The sequence below is a fragment of the Protopterus annectens genome, chromosome 9.part0, assembly GCF_019279795.1.
Source record: "Protopterus annectens isolate FY-2018-M chromosome 9.part0, PAN1.0, whole genome shotgun sequence".
NCBI classification, from domain to species: Eukaryota; Metazoa; Chordata; order Ceratodontiformes; family Protopteridae; genus Protopterus; species Protopterus annectens.
The window spans coordinates 1,018,864,409-1,018,886,326 of record NC_056743.1 but is presented as its reverse complement, the minus strand read 5'-3'; the positions used below and the strand labels follow the sequence as shown (position 1 = coordinate 1,018,886,326).

Sequence of the window (21,918 nt, the reverse complement as noted above, 5' to 3'; positions counted from 1 at the left end):
TCTGTTCTTTCATCAATTCCCTCTGAAAACGTGTCATAAGAATTAGGTAATTTAGCTCTCTAAAATCAAAAGTCACTGAAGCATATGTCTGTTTCCCAAATCTGTCCAAAGTCCTAGACTCTCTTAGGAGGATGGACAGGTATGCTCTCTTCATAGAGCTCATCTTGATGGCTACCACCACAACCATTGCATCTACCTGGGGACCCTTGCTTTAGTGTGACCTAGTCCTGGGGGCTATTAAAATTTTATCTGTTTTATGTGGTATTGGCTCCACCAAAACAGGTTCCTTTCATTTCTGCTGAGAAACTAGATCTACAGGTTCATCAGCAGGCAGTACCAAACAGTAGGTAGAACAGCCAGCACAGAATACCTCGAAGAACAGACTCCTCAGGAAGGGGAGCTTCGGAGGATCAACCTCCTCTTTGTTTCATCAATTCCAAAATGTCTCCAAAGTAGAAATCCTCTCCTCTTTCTCCTCCTTTTCTTTTTGAGAAAAAAAAGCTTCTGGGGCAGAAGGTGCTGAACTTCACACTTGCATGGTAAGAATACCCTTCAGAACAAGTTTGTCGGGGAACCCCAGCAAAGCTCTGGACACAAAGCAGGCACATGCCTCACAGTCTGTGTCCAAGCAAATAACTCTGAAGCAATAAAAGCACATAGTGAAGATCTTGAGACAATATTTTGAGGCCACAGGCTAAACATTCTTTAAATCTAACAGCCTTGCTCAACATACTAGGGAAGAAAAAACAAACAGAGACCACCAATAAAAGTTAAACACAAGATCATATTCCGTAACAACCACCAATCGACAAAAGCAATATCCAACTATCAATAAAAGGGAAGCGCTAGCCTAAAGCCTAGAATGAATGAAGGAAATACATTTATTAATTATATAGTCCTATTATGAAAAATGTTTTTGAAAGCGGGGAAGCAGCAAAAACAGTTAACTATGAGATAGCTAAATACAGACTCAAAAATTCACCACATATCCTTATACAATATGTCAGATCCCTTGAATTCCACATCCTACTGGATCAAGTGGCAAACAAAGTGATGTACTGAAGGAATTATGGACAGGGAAGAAGCCAAAGCCCTTGAACCAAACTTCTGAAAAAGCACCAACATTAGATGTGATCAACCCTAAAGTTGAACCGGACAAAAATGTACATCAGATTGCTGGGCTACATCCAACACCTATCAGTGTTTAAGATAATTTTTCTACGTCCTAAACACCCCCAAAGCCAGAAGACAGATCATTCATTGCCTGCACAGTGATGAATGCTTCCTCACACCCCCAGCTGCAGCTGAAGCATGTGTACTGTATACATCTACATATATACATATCATCATCTTTTGGCTGTTCCAGTTAGAGGTCGCCACAGCGGATCATCTGTTTCCATTTCTTCCCATCCTCTGCATCTTACAATGTCACACCAATCACCTGCATGTCCTCTCTCACCACATCCATAAACCTTATCTTAGGTCTTCCTCTTTTCCTGTTACCTGGTAGCTTCATCCTTAGCATCTTTTTCCCAATATACTCAGCATCCTTCCTCAGCACATGTCCAAACCAATGTAATCTTGCCTCTCTAGCTTTGTCTCCAAACCACTTCCCCACAACTAAATATACCAACTCCAGGATTGCACTACAGTGGGGAAGATGGTAAATGTCCCCTTGTTGGCCCAGTGGTTACTTACCCTGGGGAAATATTTTGGCTATGTGGATCTTCATTTATTTGGAGTTTCAGCGTTCTTGTCTCAGTCATCTGGTCATTGATTATGTGGTATTTCAGTTATGTGAAGTAAACCCTTATACACATATATAAACAACTTCAAATCCAACAAGTTGGCCAAGAAGTCAAACTTCCTTCCAGGACTGATGGGCTCTTGAAAACTCCTCATAGAGGATGTGAAATGTGATTAGATTTTTATGATGTAATCGAGAGAGACAAGTGTAAAAGGGGTACAAAAGACAGGAAACTGCTTAGGTGTTAGCTGCACATACAGCTGATTTAAAACTTCAACTGTATGATTTTTTTACATGCAGAAATAACATTCTGAACCTACCATATGGGAAAGCAATGCAGGAAAAAAAGAGAATGCTCTTGAAAACAAATGTATTCCATAAGGGCAACAGTGAACCATGAAATTTGACAAGAGACAGCCCATTTCACTGATTACTACTAGCTATTTATATGCAGTAAAATGGGCAGAACTGGCTAACTCAACCAAAAAGTGGCACGGCATCAGTCTGGACCACTGATGACCCATGTTCAGGAATGCACTCTAACTTCTAGTGGGGTTTGTTGGGGGGGTAATACGACGATTCACCCAGTGGCCAGCTTTCCCATTCCATCAGGGACGGCTAAAGGGATTCCAATGACTCTGTAACCTTTGGTAGAGACCACAGCTCTCACTGATCAATCAGGATCAGAGGGGCAATAACATTCTCCTCACATAACAGTGCTAGCCAGTTCCCCTGTTAAGCGATGATCTCCTTTTCATCCACCCATTGCATTCATGAAGGCTCCATGCCCTATATATGTAACTCCTACCTGGTACATGGCTGCATTAGAAAAGACAGAATTCTGGATGTTGTCCTCCCGAGACGAACAAAATGTGTATGGCAAGGTACTCTGAGGATTTTGGGGGGGGGGGCACACCTGACAAGGAGATACAGATGGGATTTTTAGTAAGGTGCAACCTGGAGATCTATGACTGGGCATGGCTACAAGCAAAGTGACATCAGCTATAGGACATGGGGAAGTCTGGGTGGAGAACATTAAAATGGGCAGAACTGACACCATGGGTTGCCTTCCTGAAATGGAGAAGGCTTTTGCAAAGTCAAACTTTCAAATGTAAGTGAATGGTACAGCGTTGAAGGTGATCTTGGGCTGGCATATGACAAGGAATAAAGTTAACTGAACTCCAAGGCATACACAGAGGTCCACCAAACCCCAAACTCTTCTATACATTAGCACAAGGACAACTATGAAGTCATCACACAACTAAAAAGCTTAATGACAAAGATTTGCCTACATCAGTGGAAAAGGTCACACTATACAAGCCATTAAACAATATGTTTTCTTAAACTTACAAGGAAAAAAATACATTAAATAAATGGTATCCTACCTGAGAGACCCAGACTGAGTACAACAGAAGGAGATGCCCCAGGAAGTGGTGGTGGTGGAGGAGGTGGTGGAGGTGCATCTGGAATCTTTTCTGCTGAAAAAAGGATGTAATTAATGAATTAATGGGATAAGGTAATCCATTTCAGTACAACATTCAGTAAGTCAAGTTCTTAGAATACATAAGCCAATGAACCCTGTGAACACTCACAGCAGCACTGAAAATAATTATGAAATGCCTTCTAGTATGAAAAAGTATTTGTAGGGCAGGAATCTTGGTTTGGGAATCTGAAGATCCTGTCAGCAGCAGAAAATAGGCATGACTGATGTTAACACTTACATCCTCAGTTTTCTCTGCATACAGAGGAGTACAGCAAGTGTGGTGGCAGAGAGTAAGGTAAACAGAGAAAAAATGGAACATGCAGCCAAAAATGGAGGCCCAAGAGAAAACAGCCAAGATAAAAGAATAGGTGCAAACAGTGAAGGGAAGACAAATAAACTGAAGCACATGCTACAAAAACAACAAGAAAGTTAAGCAAGGAGGGACAAACAGGACATTTAGCCATACAAGAGTATCAGAGGGTAAAAGAGGCAATGGTGGAGATATCTTGTAGGGGGAGTACAGGGGATGTGAAAGGAATCAGATGCAGCACAAAAAAGGGGGCAACCAGCAGAGACGCTGAAAAGGGATGGGTATAATGGAAGTGGAGGGTGAAAGTGGGCAGTGACAAGGAGTAGGAAATGAAGTTGAGCGTTAATGTAGGCACAGAGAAAAGGGGTTTGTTGACTGAAGACTCAATCAACAAGAATGTTAAAGAGAAAACAAATTTCAATGAAGGTGGTCTTGAGGCCTAAGCTTTTTAAGCAATGAAAAATAAACAGCCACAAAAAAGAAGGTGACGACACATGCTGTGGTGCAGTCAGACATCAATGACCTGTCACATGAGGTAGCTAAGGTGGTAGCAAGCAGAGTCAAGGAGACAGCAGAGATGTTAGGAGAGTGGGCTAAGGTCACATTCTCAGAAATTACCTAAATCAACAAACAGCACCCTACTGAAAGAGTATTAATGAATATAAAAACTGGATGCGGCACTGGACAACAGAGGAAGATTTAGGATTGATATGAGGATGGGGAGAACAAAACTACCAGAGAGACAACTCTGCCAGCAACCGTCTCCATTGTAGCTCAGAAGGGTCAGTGATGCTGGAGTATATTACTGATCAATAACCATAAACCTAAGATGGACTAAAACCAATGGAGACACAGAAGCAGAACAGAAGACAGAGTATACAAGCAGTAAACAAAGTAAAATTGGATGCAAAGCAAACAAGAACAAATGAGGGTGATTCTAAATCCAGCCGGGTAGTAATACTCTGCGATACAAGTACACTATTAAAAGACAGTGGAGATGGCAAGCATAGATGCTGTTGGGGGTGGGGTGGGGGTGACACTGCTAGCACCACAGAAAGATGGCTACATAAATGAGGGCATTGGGTCTGTGGTCAAAGATAAGGAGCAAATTCATCTCATGAAAGAAGTAATGGAGAGTGCAAGTCAGAACTTAGATTGTGCTCTAATAGTAAAGGCAGAGGAAAAAGAAGAGCTGATGAACTAATACAGTGTAGCGTCCTTCCCATACACATCATGGAAAGATGAAGAGAGACTGGAGGTGAAAATAAAGTACAGGAGCAGGACGAACTCAAGGGAAACCAGAATCTGACAGGAACACACTGATAAACTCTGAGCTCCGAGGCAGAGACAAAAAGGTATTTCACTGTTGTGGACCACGCAGAACTAAGGAAGCTGGTGCACAGCTGCATCAGTAAAGACAGAATTCTGCATGTTGTCCTAGACTTGGTAAATGCTATCATGGATGTTCAGGTGATGGTACTGTTAAGACAACAATGATCACACAATGGTGTAGCTTATTGTGTGTGTGTGCGTGTGTGTGTGTGGGGGGGTTAATGCAAAGATGACCATGTACAATTTTAGGAAAGCAAATTACGCTGAAGTGAGAGTCAAACAGTAAGGAAAACTGGATCAAACTGTGTAGTACACAAGTTTCAGCAATGGGACAGGCATATATTGCTCATTGCCATGCACACATGGGTTTGAGGAACAGGCAAAAAGATTAGGCCAATGTAGACACACAGTAATGTTAGGATAGCAATTAAGCTATACATGAGGGGTAAAACAGTGAGTGGAGGAGGTGAAGGAGGCACAGTACAGAACCTACCAGATAGGTACAACAAAAGGTGCAAGATGAAGGGGTGTTTGCAGACATGATTAGGAAGGGAAAAAACAGTGGCCTTTTAGGAATACAGCAGAAAGGAGGATGGAATACAGAATGTAGGCTACCTATTGTGCAGCAGGTCCCCTTATAGGCTCTCCACACCTGGTGGAGTGGCCGGTTCTCTCTGGGACCAACAAATATAAACAAAACAAAAAGTCTCTTTCTTCGAAGTAATCCACTGTTGTATTCCTGTAGGTATTTTGCAAGTAAGTAGCTAACCAAAGTAGAATGTACACATTCTCAAAATCAATTAATAAAAACACAAAGCAATCCTTTGAGCTTTAGGCTGTCTGTTTTATTCAAAGTAATGAGCACTATCATCTATCAAACATCATCAGATAGGTTACCAAAGGGCAAGGATCTTTAAATACAAGAGAAGAACCTCACATTAGTTATCACTCAGTAGTGTCCATCAGTAATGTCCACCATAATTAGCAACAGCTACCCTAACAGGTTAACAAGTGTCAGGGAAAGCTATGGAGAAAATCCTGACAGGAAAGCTAGTTACTTTCCTGGGGCATCACTAGGACTACAACTCATGTAGATTCACCGTTCGACAGATGTCAAATAAATGCAATCCAGTTTTATGATTAGGCTACAAGTGAACTTCACAAAGTAGTATCAATACATTGGGCTTACCTGGACCTCACTGGTCCTACACAAACAGACAACAGGAAAACTGAAGAAACTAGGACCACAACTGAGGAACTAGACTCCTATGCACCTGAAGGTTAAGGACGCACAGAACTGTGATGAACAGGATAGTTTCAGAAATAAGTGACATGTAGACTACCACAGGAGACAGTTCTGGCTCAAATACTCTTTAGTGGGTCTTTGCTTCTAACATATAAGGGAACAGAAGACTGGATCATAATTTTCATGGATTATGCAAAGGATGCAGCATGGATAGACTGAAAAGAGTCTAGGAAGATTCGGAAAAAGTTGACCAAGTGGGTACAGAGGTGTCAGGTGATAGGCACTGCAAAAAAAATACAAATTATTCACTTTGGCTAGAACAGCCCAGATGTGAATCATCAGCCGAGGGAGCTGGACTGATATCAAAAAAGAAAAGGGAAACGAGGTGTTGGTCACACCTGGACAGGACCAACAATGAAGAGTGAGAGAGCAGGAGAAGCAGTAAACAGAATGATGGGGTGTGGTCTGTCGGGATAGAATTCAGAAGAAAAAAATTAAAGCTTTCACTCTGCCAGCAGAGGGCTTTAGTCATAGTACACCTTAGGTACTGTGTACGATTTTGAAGACAACCCAGTGTAAAAAAGAGCACAAGACTGCTTAGAGAAGACCAGAGAAAAGCCACCTGAAAAGTGTGTGGGATGCAGGAAAAAAGTACATTTGTGCAAGCTACATATAAGTGTGGATATTCAAATGTGGTCACTGTTCCAGGCATAACCTATAGGAATCTTTGCCACTAGCCACGTCTTGCATCTTGGCCTGACAGAGCCAAGATCCCCTCTCCATGGCCAGGTTGACACTGACATGTAGTCTTCACATACCTGATGCATTGGTGCCATCTACCAGTATCATTTTTGGTTTGCTGTTGCTCCCAAACAGTACAGATCCATGCCTAAGTCAGAGTCTGATAAGCAAAAATACGTGTATGTCAGAGCGTGCTGGAATGGTTTATCTCAAGGGTGCAACATGAGACACAGAGAATATAAGCCCTCCTTAGGGAATCTGAACAAGAACAGAAGGGGGGAAAGGTATGTGAATAAAAAGGAGAAGGGGTACCCCCCAGCTTTTACTGTTCCCACAGCAAGAGTGGGAAAGCAGAGAGAGGGAAATCAGATTGCGACAGTGACACAATCGAAAATCTACAGTTATGGTAAGTTGTCTACATAAATGTTCTATGTTATTTACAGTGCACTGCTGCAGCTGTGCCATTTAGGGGAGATTTCCAAAGCTTTTCCACTCATAGAAGGTGGTTGTCCCAGTGCTCAAACTAGGACTGGAAGATACCTTTCAGAAGAGCAGAGGTAAATCCAGATCCAGCCCTACATGTCACATCAATCCTGTAATGTTTAGGAAAAGAGGCATATACTGTGTACCAGATCACTGCTTCTAGAATGCCCTGTGCACTAACCCTTTCATAAAGGCTGTAATAACTGCAGTCCCCCTTGCTGAAGTTGTCTGACTTTTTCCTGCAAGTTCTTGCCATGTCTCTTACAATAAAATTTAATGCAATGTGCAAGCCACTTTGAAATAGTTTGGTGTGGGCAATCCCTACTTGGTTTCTACACCGTAGACAAATAGTTTTAGTTCTGTCCAGGCACCTCAATAATTTATGTAAATCCAAAAATTACAGTATCCTTTCTCCTTTATTTTGTGGAGTAGCGATAAAAACTGGAAGCTCAAGTAGCTTGGTTCAGCCCTACTTCTGTAATGACGTTTGACATAAAGAAGGGGTTATTTAGGCATGTTCACTCTTATCTTTATGGAACTGCAGGAAAGTTTTTTTTTCACGAGGGTTTGTAGTTCATAGACCCTCCAAACAAAGGTGACAAATATCAGGAACACTGTGTTGCAGGTAATGAACTTCAGAGATGTAGAAGCAGCTGGTTAAAAGGAAAGTGAAGTCAGTTCTAATAAAAGACTGAGGTCCAAGCTGGGGCTACTCTCCATCTTAGAGAGGCCTCAGGTGAAATATACCCTTCAGAAACTGTTTCACTGGGAGTGTGCACACCAGTGCATGCTTGAGGGTTCAAATGACAGGCATGCAGAAATAGCCAAGAGGTGTACCTTAACAGAGGCTCAACAACTCAAACACTGGAGAAACAAAGACAAGTACACTTGCTGGGTCTTCCTTTGGCACCCAAGGGAAAATGTTTCCATTTAGCTATGACTGTCATCGAATCTGCTCATCCGAGCATGGACAGTATGGAGTGTATTAGGGGAACCCTGCACATCAGGGGGTTCACATATTGAGACAACAGAACAGGTGTTTCCCTTAACATCAGAATCAAGTGGGAGAATCAGTGCTGCCTGGCCAGATTCAGGCAATATGGATTACTTAAGGTCAATTATCTTCTAATTTTCGGTTTGCTCTGAGGAATAATGGCATGGCAGGAAATATACAGTATAATAAAAATCAGTTCTGTGATTCCAGCTAACCCTGTAACATTTAGGAACTATTTCAAGAGAAACTTCTTACTACTGCATGATAACCTGTCAAAGTTTCAAGCCACCCCAAACCCTGAGAACACAGCTGCCTGTGCAAAATCATTCACTGAAATCTTGCATAATCATCTCAATAAACGCATAGAGAGAGCTGTGCTTACCAGAAAAAAGTCTAGAGCTAACAAAAAACAAACCCCCCTGGTGGAATCCAAACAAACAGGTTGTAGAACAAAAGAAAAAAGTCTTAGCCAAGACTTGGAAGTGCTATAACTCTCATCATTCTAAACAATTAAGAGAGTAAATTAAGTCTACTAAAGCCAGATCTTGGGTAAACATAGCCTCCCAGGCTAAGGACAGCCACAAGGCTTTCTTTGGTCAAATCTGAAGCCTCAAAGGCATGAATATAGCCGTCTGCAGAACTGATTGCAAATGCAGCCAGCTAAACTGAGCTGGAAGATGTAGTAAATCTGCTGGCAGACAAATTCAGCTCAAGTTTTACACCCCTTTCACCCCCAGCTGCCCCCCAGGAAAAAAAAATCAAACAACCCCCCCCCCCCCCCAAACTATCACAAGGGAGCAGGTCCTAGATAAGCTCTCTAAGGCCAAAAATACTGCAGCGATAGGCCCTGACAACATCCCAGGATGCCTCCTAAAAAGCCTAAAACATGACCTATCGGGACCACTGGAGTCACTTTTTAACCAAAACCCCCCAGATAGTCTTTGTGCCACATGAATGGAGGACTGCAACAGTTAACCCTCTACACAAGGGCAGGCCATTAAAAGACTCCAGGAATGACGGACCAAAGTCTGATTAGTCTCATATGTAAAGATATGGAAAAAAATTATCACAGAAATGACTAATCAGGGCATAGAAGACCTTCAAACACTAGACCCAACCCAGCTTCGTCTTGTCAAGGGCAGATCATGCCTATTCATACTGGTGGACTTCTTTGAGAAGGTCAGCAAGGCAACATACGAGTTCATAATGATGCACATTGCCTACCTTGACTTAAGGCATTTAATACAATACCCCAAGCCGGAATTATAAACAAACTTTTGATAAACGCATAAACCCATATGTTACACACTAGACAGCCAGCTGGTTCTCAAATAGGACCAGGAAGTTAAAATTGGGGAAATCACTTCCTCAAAGAGGCTGGTCACTAGTGGAGTCCCTCAGGGCTCTGTGATGAGTCCACTCCTTTTTAGCATCTACTTCTCAGCAGTCAAGGCTAATGTCAAGGGCCTCTTGCTAAATTAGAGGATGGTTACGTCTGTTTTTTTATCTTTTATATTGCATTTTGTTTTAAGTTTTTGTTCTATTGGAGTTATAATGGCCTTGGCTAGGGTCAGTTAGAAATGTTAGAAAATAATTCCTTTGCAAACAGTGAATAACATCCAGCTAATTAGTGGGTGGAGAGGAGAAACAGCATTCCTCATTTAACTAGAAATACTTAGACATCTTTAGCTGTTGTTCTTTCTCTTACTTACTGTTCTCTGCTTGCATATGATTTTTCATGCCCACCCACCCTAACGCTGCTGTACTCAAACTTGGTGGCATTTTAGTTGCCCGCCCCTTCTATAAACTACATGCAAGAAAGAACAAAGTCAGGGGGAAGGAGGGAGGGTGGAATACTGCAGAGGAGAGGAGGACATCTATAATTATGGTAAGATTTTACACAACTAATCTATGTCCTTCTATTATTCTGTTGTGGTATTCCTAACATGAGGGAGAATACAAAGTTCATGAGGAAAGGAAGGAGGTAGGGGCAGTGGAACTCTCCATGAAGCCATGGAGAATAGCCCTGGCAAACCCTGCCTTAATTTGGAAATGTCCAAAAACTCAAAAATTGAGGAAGCAACAGCCCTGGTAGAGTGTGTCTTAACAGGAGAAGGGAGGCTCTTTCCATGCTGCTCATAGCAGAAGGAAATGGCTTTAGAGATTCAGCTGGAAATAGTGGGTTTAGAGACAGGGAGCCCTAAAGTTCTAGGGTGGAATGATACAAATAACTGGTCAAGACTTCATGATATCATTTGTTTTGTCATGATAGCATTTAAGTTGTGCAAAATCTTCTCTGCACAGTTCTGTGGAGTGGGGAAAAAGGTAGGTAAATGGATAGACTGGTTGAGGGATAACTCATTTACCACTTCAGGCATAAAGGTAGGGTTGGTGATGAGAGACACTCTGTCTCTGTGGAATACCAAGAAAGGAGGAGAAGCCATTATTGTCTGTAGTTTAGAAACCTCTCTGGCTGAGGTTAGTGCTAGCAGCAAAATAGTTTTCCAGGAGCAAAAATTCAAGGCAGCAGAAGCTGCTGGCTCAAAAGGAGCAGGGGTCAGCTTCTCTAATATAAAAAGTTAAGATCCCAGGGGGGGTGCAACAGGTTTCCTGGGGTGTCATGTGAAGGATGCCTTTTAAGAATTGTTTAGCTTCAAATCTAGAAGCTAAATGTGGAGCTAGGCAGAGATAACTGACAAGTACACTTTGAAGAGTAAGTTCAGCCAGCATTTAGTAATTCACACAGGTATGAAAGAACTACAGGGACTTGCACTGTCAGTGGGTCCTGGTTTTGAGAAAGACACCAAATTGAAAATCTCTTCTATTTGGATAAGTAAGATTTTCTAGTATTGGTTTTCCTGGCTTCCTGCAAAACCTTGAGCATGTCCACTGAAAAAAGGTGTCTGAAAGGAATTAAGACCCTATAATCCACAATGTCAGCTGAAGAGTAGACAAGTGGGGATGGATTAGAGTTCATTTGTGTTGTTTGAGGAATTAAGACCCTATAATCCACAATGTCAGCTGAAGAGTAGGCAAGTGGGGATGGATTAGAGTTCCTTTGTGTTGTTTGAGAAAGTCCATCTGGGGGGGTAACTTGTGGTAATTACCATTGGCTAAATGCAGGAGAAGGGGGAACCAATCCTGTCTTGGCCAAAAGGGGGTCAGTATCAAGATTCTTGGTTTATCCTGCTGAATCTTTAGCAGGACTTTTGGAATGAAAGGAAGGAGAGGGAATGCATACAGAAACATCCCCTTCCATGAAAAGTTGAGGATGTCCACCTTACAAACCAGAGGATGAGGATTTGTGGCACAAAATCATTGAAGTTGTCTGTTCATGGGGAGGCAAAAAGGTCTATTTGTGGAGTACCCCATCTGTGGACAATGTCCAGGAACACTTCTCTGTAAAGCATCCATTCATGGGACTGTGTTTTGGACCTGCTCAATGTGTCTGCCACTACATAATGGCTGGAGCAGAGTCTGAAGTTTGACAGCCAGTTCCCACACTTGCAGAGCTACTCTGCAATAGAGATAAGACTTTCTCCCTCCCTGTTTGTTTACATACCAGAGAAGAGTTATGCTGTCTGTGAAATTTTTTTTAGAGGGCCTGAGATGAAGAGGGTTTGAAAGGTCTGACGTGCTACCAGAAGTGCCCTCATTTCTTTTATATTGATGTGATCCTTTCTTTGACAGGAGAGCCACGTCCCTTGTGCTTTTATGGAGTAGAAAGCTACTCCCCATATTGTGTCTGAGGCATCCACGAACATCTCCTGAACCAGTGGTAAGGGATGGAGTGGGAGACCTGGGTTAGTAGTTAGCTGTTGAATCCAGCAGGTTATCTCCTTCTTCAGGCAAGGGAGAAGGCTAATGGGAACTCTAGGGGGTGTGCATGTTGCATCCACACTGATGTCAGGAACTACTGTAGTTTCCTTGTGTACTTTTGCCAAATGAAGCATTGGGATGGTGGATGCCATGAAGCCCAGTGTTCTAAGAAAGGTCCTGGCAGTGATACGAGTCAGTGAAATGAGGCTTTGGAAAAAGGAAATGAGCTCCTGAGCCTTCTGAGTGGGGAGAGATACCGTCATAAGGTCAGTTTGTAGTCTGCATCCCAGAAATACTTGGTCCTGGGATGGGGAAAGAACACATTTCTGGTAGTTTATTTTGAAACCCAGAGATTGCAGGCTGTAGATGGTAGAGTTTAGATTGTGCTCCAATGCTCTTGGATGGATTGCGTGGAAGGGAAGGTCATCCAGGTATGGGAAGACCTGAATGCCTTGAAAACTGCAATAAGCAATTACTGGGGCTACACATTTTGTGAATAACCTTGGGGTGGTGGAAAGAACAAAAGGCAAGGCAGAGAACTGAAAGTGCTAGGAATCTTAAGAACTTCCTGTTTACTGGGATGAATATAGAAGTATAGGTAAGCATTCTTTATATCTTTATGTCTATGGAAGTGATGTAGGCTTGTGGGATGATAAGGGGAAAAAGAGTTTGCAAGATAAGCATTCTAAATGTAAGTACTTTCAGGAAGGTGTTGAGGTAGGAGAGATCGAGGATGGGTCCTCCATGGGCCCTCTTTCCTTGGTACCAAAAACATCCTTGCATAGAACCCTTTCCCCCTTTGTTTGGATGGTACTGGTTGAATGGTGCCTTGAACCAGCAGGTCATGTAGCACCTTTGGGAAATGTGGCAGTTGGTCTCTGGGAGGTTGTGGAATGCCCCTGAAGGGTGGGAGAGAATTCCATACAATGAAGTAGCCCTTTTATATGATGGAGAACACCCAGTTATCCTGTGTTATGTTTTCCCAAGCTGGAAGAGAAAGGCGTAGGGAAAAAGGGGAAATATTTGGGGTCCAAACAGTCAGATGGACCCTGGTCTGTCTGGAAAGGACTGTTATGAGGTGGGGTTTGCAGTGGAGTCCTATGTTGCTGAGGTCTCTTACCAGTCTTTTTTTGCCTTAGCTGGAAGCCATGACTGCCTTCTAACAAACACTGGCTTAGAACGATAATTCCTTTGGAATTTTGGTACAGGGGGAGACCACGATGATTTCACTTCCTGCACCACTTTTCCCTTCTCCTGCAACGTTTTGAAAAATTCTGCAGCAGAAAGGCCAAACAGGGCTGAACTGTCTAAGGGGGCATCCCTGAGTTTGGATTTAATGTCCTCTTGTAGAGGTTGTAGCCTCAGCCAGGCAAATCTTCTCAGGACTGAGCCTGTGGCAGCTAGCCTAGCTGAAGCCTCTACAGCATGGTAGCTACATTTTATGGAGTTTGGGCCACTTGAGAGGAAGCTCCAATCAGGGATGAGGCCAATGATTTATTCTCTAAGTCTGGCATATCAGAAAATTTTTGAAAGTTGGGACAAAAGTTCCAAAGTGTATTTAGTCATGTAGCTGACAATTTATAGCCCTAATGGCAAGGGTGGCAGAAGTGTATACCTTTTTTGCCCAACCTCTCCATATGTCTGCTGTCTTTGTCAGAGGGAAGCAGGGTGGTGGAGGGAAATAACCTAGAGGCGTTATCAGAGGCCACCGTGATTACAGAAGGGGCTTTGAACAAGAACTTACAGTTCTCAGGCACCTGGTAGGATCTGTCTAGTTTCTTACATGTGGGAGGCTGGGAGTCAGGGGCTTTACTGTAAGATGCAAACACATCTAAGAAGGCACGCAAGACAGGAGGTACAGCTGAGGGACTAGGTATATATACCTGAAGTAGTGCGTAGTGCCTTTTTTGGACTTCAGACATCCGACAGCTATCCCATTTGAAATGCTCCCTCATCTTACCTAAGGTCTCACTGAAAGTAAAGTCCTCCATTGCAGAGTCAGTACCGCTGCAGTCCTCCTCCAGGGAAGAGTAATCCAGTGGGGAGCAGATCTGAGATGAGTAAGCTAAGGACTCATCCTCTGAAGACTCTTCCTCCTTGGAAGAAGCTTCTTCCCTAACCCTGTTCCGAGGAGAGGTAACCCACGGTATGGCTGATACTGAAACCCCATAAGGAGGCCTAAGAGACATGAGGGCATTAAAATACCCTATATAACATTTTCCTTCCCTGAAGTGGATCAGAGGGTGGTGACAAATGCTTTGTTTTTTGTTTCTTTTTAGCATGTATTTCAACTCTGTGTAAGGTCGGTGGACCAGACATAGGTCTGGTTTCAATGATGTCAGAATCCAGGTTCTCCCTAACTAATATTTGGGAGATTCCCCTAGGGCCCTCAGTAATCACAAGTCTAGGCTCCCACTGGACATCCATACTGGATGCCTGTGGTACCTCCAAGGACGTGCTATCATCCTGTTCCAAAGCGGCATCCGTTACGGGCTCAGCCTGTGAATTGAATGTAGGTGCAGAAAATTACTCCAGGCTAGGAACTGGCTCAAGGGAGACGTCCACCACAGGAGGTGCAGAAGTTGTTTCAGGCCTAGGCTTCTTGGCCTTCTACTTCACAAGCGACTTGGCCTCAGGCCCTGAAAAACCCTCCATAGAGCTCTTTGCAAGGAGTTTCAAGCACTGATTCTCTAAATAAATAGAAAGAGAAGTTAACCTACTTTTCAAAGTTTCAGGCACAAAGGCCTGGCAGTTAGAACAAGATCTGTGGTCATGGGTAGGTCCAAGACAAAAAAAAGGCACTGCTGGTGATTGTCTTTATGTGGAATCTGACATCCACATGAACATTTAACATTTTCCTTTCTTGGATGACGTTAAACATAACCACAATGAAAAAGGTTAAGAAAGGATTCCCCAATGGGGCACTTATCTGAAATGTTGAGACGATAACCACTTCGGTGAACAGACTGCATGTACAGGTGAAGCATCCAGACTGGCAGTAAAGAAATTCTGAGGATGGTGCATCCATACGTCACTTTTATGGCCAATGTCTGAAAGCAGCCTACATGGAACGTACCACGCACCCCTAAGTAGTAAAAGTCTTTTGTATACTGGCCGACATCAGGTCGTCGTTGCAGGCAACTCCCTCATGTTAAGAATATTGTAACAGAGGAACAGAATGACATCTGTTAACATCTGTTATTCTAAGCCCCTTAGTTTTGATTTAAGCACTTGGGCTTCAAGCTACTTATCTTACACATAAGGAAGGTTTGCGGTCTACACTCTTGTGACAGGATAGGCAGCTTACACCCTTATAAGTTGGGGATTGCTGGCTGAATGCTTATTGTGTGAGCTACTCTGAACGTGTCTTAGTTCTGGTTTAAGTGCTTGGGCTTCAGACCAGTTATTTTACATTAAGAAAGTTTGTGGTCTACACTCTTGTGGGGAGGAGAGAGTAGCCCTTGCCTTTCTGAGCTGGGAATTTTTGGTAAAGGCATATTGCGGCTGTTATTCTAAGTGTCTTTGTTCTGATTTAAGCACTTGGGCTCTAAATCTGTTATTTTACAACAGGAATGTTTGTGCTCTATACTCTCATAGCAGGACAGAATAGCCTACATCCTTCTAAGCTGGGAACTGCTGGATGAAGGCTTATTGTGGCTGTTATTCTAAAACTGTTGTAGTTCTGGTTTAAGCAATTGGGCTCCAAACCAATTATTTTACATTAAGAAGGTTTGTGGTCTACACTCTTGTGGGAGGACAGAGTAGCCTCTGCCCTTCTGAGCTGGGAATTCCTGGTGAAGGCTTATTGTGGCTATTATTCTTGGTGTCTTTGTTCTGATTTAAGCACTTGAGTTCCAAACCAGTAATTTTACATTAGGAAGGTTTGTGGCAGGACAGGATAGTCTACATCCTTCTGAGCTAGGAATTGCTGGTTGAAGGCTTATAGAGTCTGTTATTCTAAAGTGTCTGTCCTAGATCTGGTTTATGCACTTGGGCTCCAAACTAGTTATTTTACATTAAGAAGGTCCGTGGTCTGCACTCTTGCGGGAGAAGAGGGTAGCCTGCACCCTTCTGAACTGGGAATTGCGGGTGAAGGCTTATTATGCCTGTTATTTTAACTGTCTTTGTTCTGGTTTAAGCAATTGGGTTCCAAACCAGTTATTTTACATTAGGAATGTTTGTGGTCTACACAATTGTGGGAGAGAGGGTAGCCTTAACTCTTCTGATATGGGAACTGCAGTGAAGGCTTATTGTACCATCTATTCTAAGTGTCTTTGTTCTGGTCTGTGGTCTGCACTCTTGTTTTATTACTGTCCAGACAGATTTTTTTTAAACTACTAGCTATCTAGTTTTCTCACAGCTGAGTGTTCCTCATCAAGTTGCTTACCTTATTGACTTGTTCAATATTCACATTTGCCCCACTCCTCCCTAGATCAGTGGCCATGGATATGCACTTCTCGACATTCTCTGTGGCCAGTCTTGTTGAGAAGGGTATTCTGAGGCATTACAGCAATTGCCTGATGTACACTGACAACCCACTTACTCTTAATAGACAGTGCATGCGAGAGATGTAACTACAATTTAATGCTGAAGGCAAAACTCTCTCATACAACCAAAACTAATCATATAGAGATTGTCAGTGATACTTGCACCACGCCTACTGTACAGGGTAAAGACACTACACATAAAACTACTTATGCTGAGGCACTTGCAGGTAAACCTTCCTAGAACACCAAGACCTCCTGCACAGCACAATCAATGGAATGGTCCACAACTATCACATAAACACACCATTAAACCACCACCCACAGCTACACACACTAACACTGTATCCATTGCCTCCACGGCCAAGCCCTTAAGGCAAACTAGTATACAGCCAAATTTCGTGGTCATTGCAGATTCTATAGTGAAGCACACAGATGTCCCCCTCATCACACTGAGTAAAGACAGAGTCATGATAGCTGACTTTCTGGGACTAGGATCTGTCAAGTCCACAGGCACTCAGGTCATTGAACCACGGGTACCAGTATGACTCTGTCTTAGTCCATGTGGGTGTTAATGTCCTGAGGTGTACCCCCCTTGACTATATGAAGCGAGACAGGATTGAGCTCGCCGATTGTGTCTCTCAGGTAGGTATGAGGCTAGCACTGAGCAGCAAGCTACCTTCTCTAAGGATGATGCCACATTACCAACAGAAAATGATTGATTTTAACAAATGGTCTAGCTTCTGATGTCAATCCGGGGTGGGGGGTGGGGTGGTACAATATTTGATGGGTTGACAGACCACACTGCTTTGCTAGAGAATGGTCTGCACTTATCCTCTCTAGGCTTTTGGATACTGGCAAAGACCTTTTCCACTCCCATAGTGCCTTTTTAGGCATTGCCAAACTGATAAACCTATGACTTAACTGAACCTATGAATGAGTATCTGAAGGTGGTACTGCTCAATGCTAGAAGTCTTGACAAGAAACTCCATTCCTTACAAGCCTTCCTCTTCCTGTAGAGTGTAGACATCTGTGTAGTAACGGAGATATGGTTTCAAGTCGCTGAGAGTACCCCAGCAATACAAAGGTATAATACCTTTTATACCTTTAGATCAGCAACTCCATAGGGGGGAACTTAAGGTGGAGGAATGTTAATCTAAACTAAGACTAATCTCACATCTAGACTAGTTAAATGTATGAACCACTGGAACTCATGCATGCGCATCTCACCATAAGCTGAGTGTCATACCATATCCTTGCAACATAAAGGGCCCCTTTCATGTCCCGGGAAACCCATACTACCCATGTCAATTTACTAGAGTCTCTCACAGTATAACCCAGTACAATATTCATGAGGGATATCAACTACCCCTCTACAGACTGGGAATCCTACACCACTTCTAATGCACAAGCCCAGCGATTCCTAAACTTTGTTAATACCAGCTTCCTGTAATAGTTGATCCACTCTCCTATCAGGGGTACAAACATCTCTGACCTTGTACTCATGAACAAGGGGGCAATATCTTCACTCGTCAGATGTGACCATAAGGTAGTATTACTTGAAATAAAAATTAAATCGGAGGATCCATCAAAACCATAAACCTTTATGATCTATTCCACAGCTAACCTCTCTCTACTAAGCAACAACTTGGCTAAATTCAAAGCACCCCCAAGCCCAGTAAACTCCATAGAATGCAATGAGCTATTTACAAAATCTATGTACAGTCATAGAGATAACTGTACTGAGCAAGCCATGCCCACTTGTACTAAGAGTAAGACAAACAAAAGACAAGTGGAATCACAATATCAATTGGTTATACAACAAAAGAAAAAAAATCTTGGCCAAGTGTAGAAGGAACAAAGGCATACATACCAAAAGCCCCATGAACAATCTAAACAGGCAGCTAAGAGGGTTAATTAATACTTCAAAGGCTAAATTAGAAGAAAGAATAGCTTCTCAGGCAAAAGACAACCACAAAGCTTTCTACAGCTATGTCAATAACCTCAGAGGAAATGCACTAGAATGCGCAGAACTTATTGTACATGGCATCACCCACACTGAACTGCAGATGACTGCTAACCTTTTGGTTGACAGGTTCAGCTTAAATTTCTCCCCCTACTCTCCCCCAGTGGTCCAAAGGAAATACCACACAACAAATCCCCCCAACCATTACTACAGAAGAGGTCATTAATGCACTTTCCGAGGCCTAAAACACTGCATCAATGGCCCCTGATAACATCCCAGGATTTTTAACAGACAGCATGAAACATGACCTCTCTGGGTCCACTTGAATCACTTTTTAACTGGAGCCTTCAGTCAGTTTTTATGCCCAAGGAATGGAAGATGGTGTGACGCCCTTGCACTGGCCCAGTAATCAAGGAGCCTCAATCCTCACACTGGCAACATGTGGGGAACGTACACACTGGGAGGATAAGAAGTACACACACAGTAAAATACACACAGTTAAGTGCAATTTCCCTTAAGAGCACACAGAGATCACAGTCAGTCTGGGGCTAGTGTCTTCCTCTTTCTCTACCTCCCCAATAAGACTCCCCACTGGCACAGCCATAGGACTGAGATCTCGACGCTTGGCCAAGACTGACTGTGATCTCTGTGTGCTCTTAAGGGAAATTGCACTTTACTGTGTGTGTACTTGTCATCCTCCCAGTGTGTACGTTCCTCACTGTTGCGAGTGGTGAGGATTGAGGCTTCTTAATTACTGGGCCACAAAAGATCTCCAGTGCCCTCTCTGTCCAAGTAGCTGATACAAATACTCCTTGAAATTTGATTTATATACAAACACACACACCTGGGAAAGGCTGGCACAGGTTTACTAGCTATGCCCCATTCTGCCCAGACTATAAGGTAGTTTTCATTGCAACCAGCCAACTCTTATCAGCTACTTTAAAGCCCTTAGCAAAGGGTGTCCCAATTCTACTGTGTAATGTTTCCATTAATCCAAATGGTAGTCTGACCAAGAGCAAGGCTATTTAGGAGTGGCCTGTACAGTGTCACCAAATAGATATGCATGTATCTCTAAACAGACCAGCCACAATTAAAAGGTTTAAATATATTTAATAATAAATGCTAAAAGAACAGCAAGTAATCAGTTGCATTAAAGTTCAAAATCATAGGAAATATTTAAAACAACATTGTAGAACAGTCTCAATTAAATAAAGAAAACTAAGCTACACGTTACTATATTCCTATCTGAATCTAAAAAGAGTTACCATGCCGTAAAAACTTACTAACAGCAAGGCAAATGCAGAGGTGAGCGTATGTTTCCAGCTGATGTTGTTAGGTCAAAGACAAAATACAAAATGCACAGCATCTCTCAGAGAGTTCTTAAATTAATATGAAATATTACTGCTGGGTTAGCTAGGATGACATCGCTGTGTCACCTGATTTCAATTCCCAAGCTAATCCCCCTTTGTCAGAAACTAACATTTTAGCAGCTCCCTGTGAATAAATACATCTCTCAGATGTTTGTAGATCCTGGAAGTCATAAAATAATAAAACACTTCTATGTTTTAAACCTAGTAATTACTTCTCTTTCAGGATGATACAAAAAAAATTATACAAAAATTTCTAGCTTTAGACATTGTGTCTGCTACTGCACTGAAACTGAGAGATAACATCTCTTATTATGTGGTTATGAAAATTTAATTTCAACTATTTTCTCTGAATTTTTTTCAAGTTAACCTCCTGTGTTCCAGTTTCCATAAAACATATACATCTAAACAGTCACAACAGTGCAGGTATATTCCTGTTCTATTCCAATAGGGCATGCTGTGATTACATTTTAGCTCAATTCTTTACACACACTTCTATATAAATCATATCAATATTCACAAATGACAATTATTTACAAAATTCCAGATAGCTGGGCTGGCAGTATTTCCCTTTGTCACAGATGGCTGCAGTCATTCCCCCTGCACAAAGGAGGTCCAGCTACTGATTAGGGTAACTACAGGCCCATGAGTCATACCAGCCTCATATGTAAGGCCATGGAAAGAATCATCATGGACATGATAAATGAGGACATAGCCAGCAAAATCTGGACCCATCACAGTTTGGCTTTGTTAAAGGAAGGTCATGCCTATCAAATCTCTTGGACTTTTTTGAGAGGGTCAACAAAGCACTGGATGAAGGTAAGACTGTGCACACATCTTACCTCGATCTGGACAAGGCTTTTGATACAATACCCCACTCAGGCATTATAGACAAGCTCATTAATCTAGAAAACGACGTTGACACAAACACCAAGTCTCCAACACGTAGAACACAAATTTATTGTGAGTACAAGAAGCACAAATAGACTGCGGTGGTGGTGCTGTGGTAGCGCTGTCGCCTCACAGTAAGACATCCCGTTCGATTCTCAGCTAAAGCGTCTTCTGTGTGGAGACATGCGTAAATGGGCATAACTTCGTTGAAGGTTGTGCGTCAGGGCTGGCAACTCGGCATGTAAAAATCTACTGCCAATCATTAGTGGACCGGAGTTCCACTGTGGCGACCCCTAACCGGGAAAAGCCAAAAGACACAACAAGAAGCACAAATAAAAAACTGTTAAACGCTTTATGTCTCCAAATAGCAGACTTCTTCAGACCATCAGAAAAAACAAACTCTCCACTTAAATAGATACCACATGGTAATTTCAAAATTCATTAACCAATAATATTTGGTTAGTCATTAAATGACTTCAGCAACAAGACAAAAAGTTAATTAAATTATGTATGAATAAACAAAAATAAAAATAAATGTAAATGAATAGGTGCATTTGTGAATTAGGTAAATGTAGTAAATGTATATATAATGTATGAGAAAATACACTGTCTAGTTATCTAATGGAGAATGATTTCTCCTACTACATGTTAAAAATACTAACTGATGAAAATCATTTATATAAGTAAATTAATTATGTGTCCCTATCATAGCTGACATTTGTTCTCCTAGAAAGGTGCTTAACATTACATTCTACACAAGTAATTATTAAAAACAGTTATTTAAAAACAAACAAATAAAATGTTCAATAAAGTGTATAATAATATGGTGTAATATAATATAAACACAAATCCACCATACAACAAAGGGGGCAATAAAATAAAAAACAAAACTTCACTAAGGGCTCTTTTACTGCATTATATTCTTCAATTTTAAAATGCAAGCAATAGAGTTGACTTCTTTTAACCCTGGGGGGTTATAGGAGTTCATTTAATCCATTTAATTTTTGGAAAGACAGGAGTTGATTTGGCAACTAAGAGTGAAATCCTAAAACCCC

The 21,918-nt window shown here is 42.1% G+C and overlaps 1 protein-coding gene across 1 annotated transcript in view; it reads right to left on the bottom strand.

Annotated features, from left to right (window-relative positions):
* Nucleotides 1-21,918, bottom strand: part of FMNL3 (formin like 3) — a 1,635,345-nt gene that overhangs the window by 524,444 nt on the left and 1,088,983 nt on the right. The window contains exon 14 of the mRNA XM_044082195.1: nucleotides 3,133-3,222. Within this exon, the coding sequence (XP_043938130.1) occupies nucleotides 3,133-3,222 (90 nt within the window). The remainder of the gene's footprint in view (nucleotides 1-3,132; nucleotides 3,223-21,918) is intronic.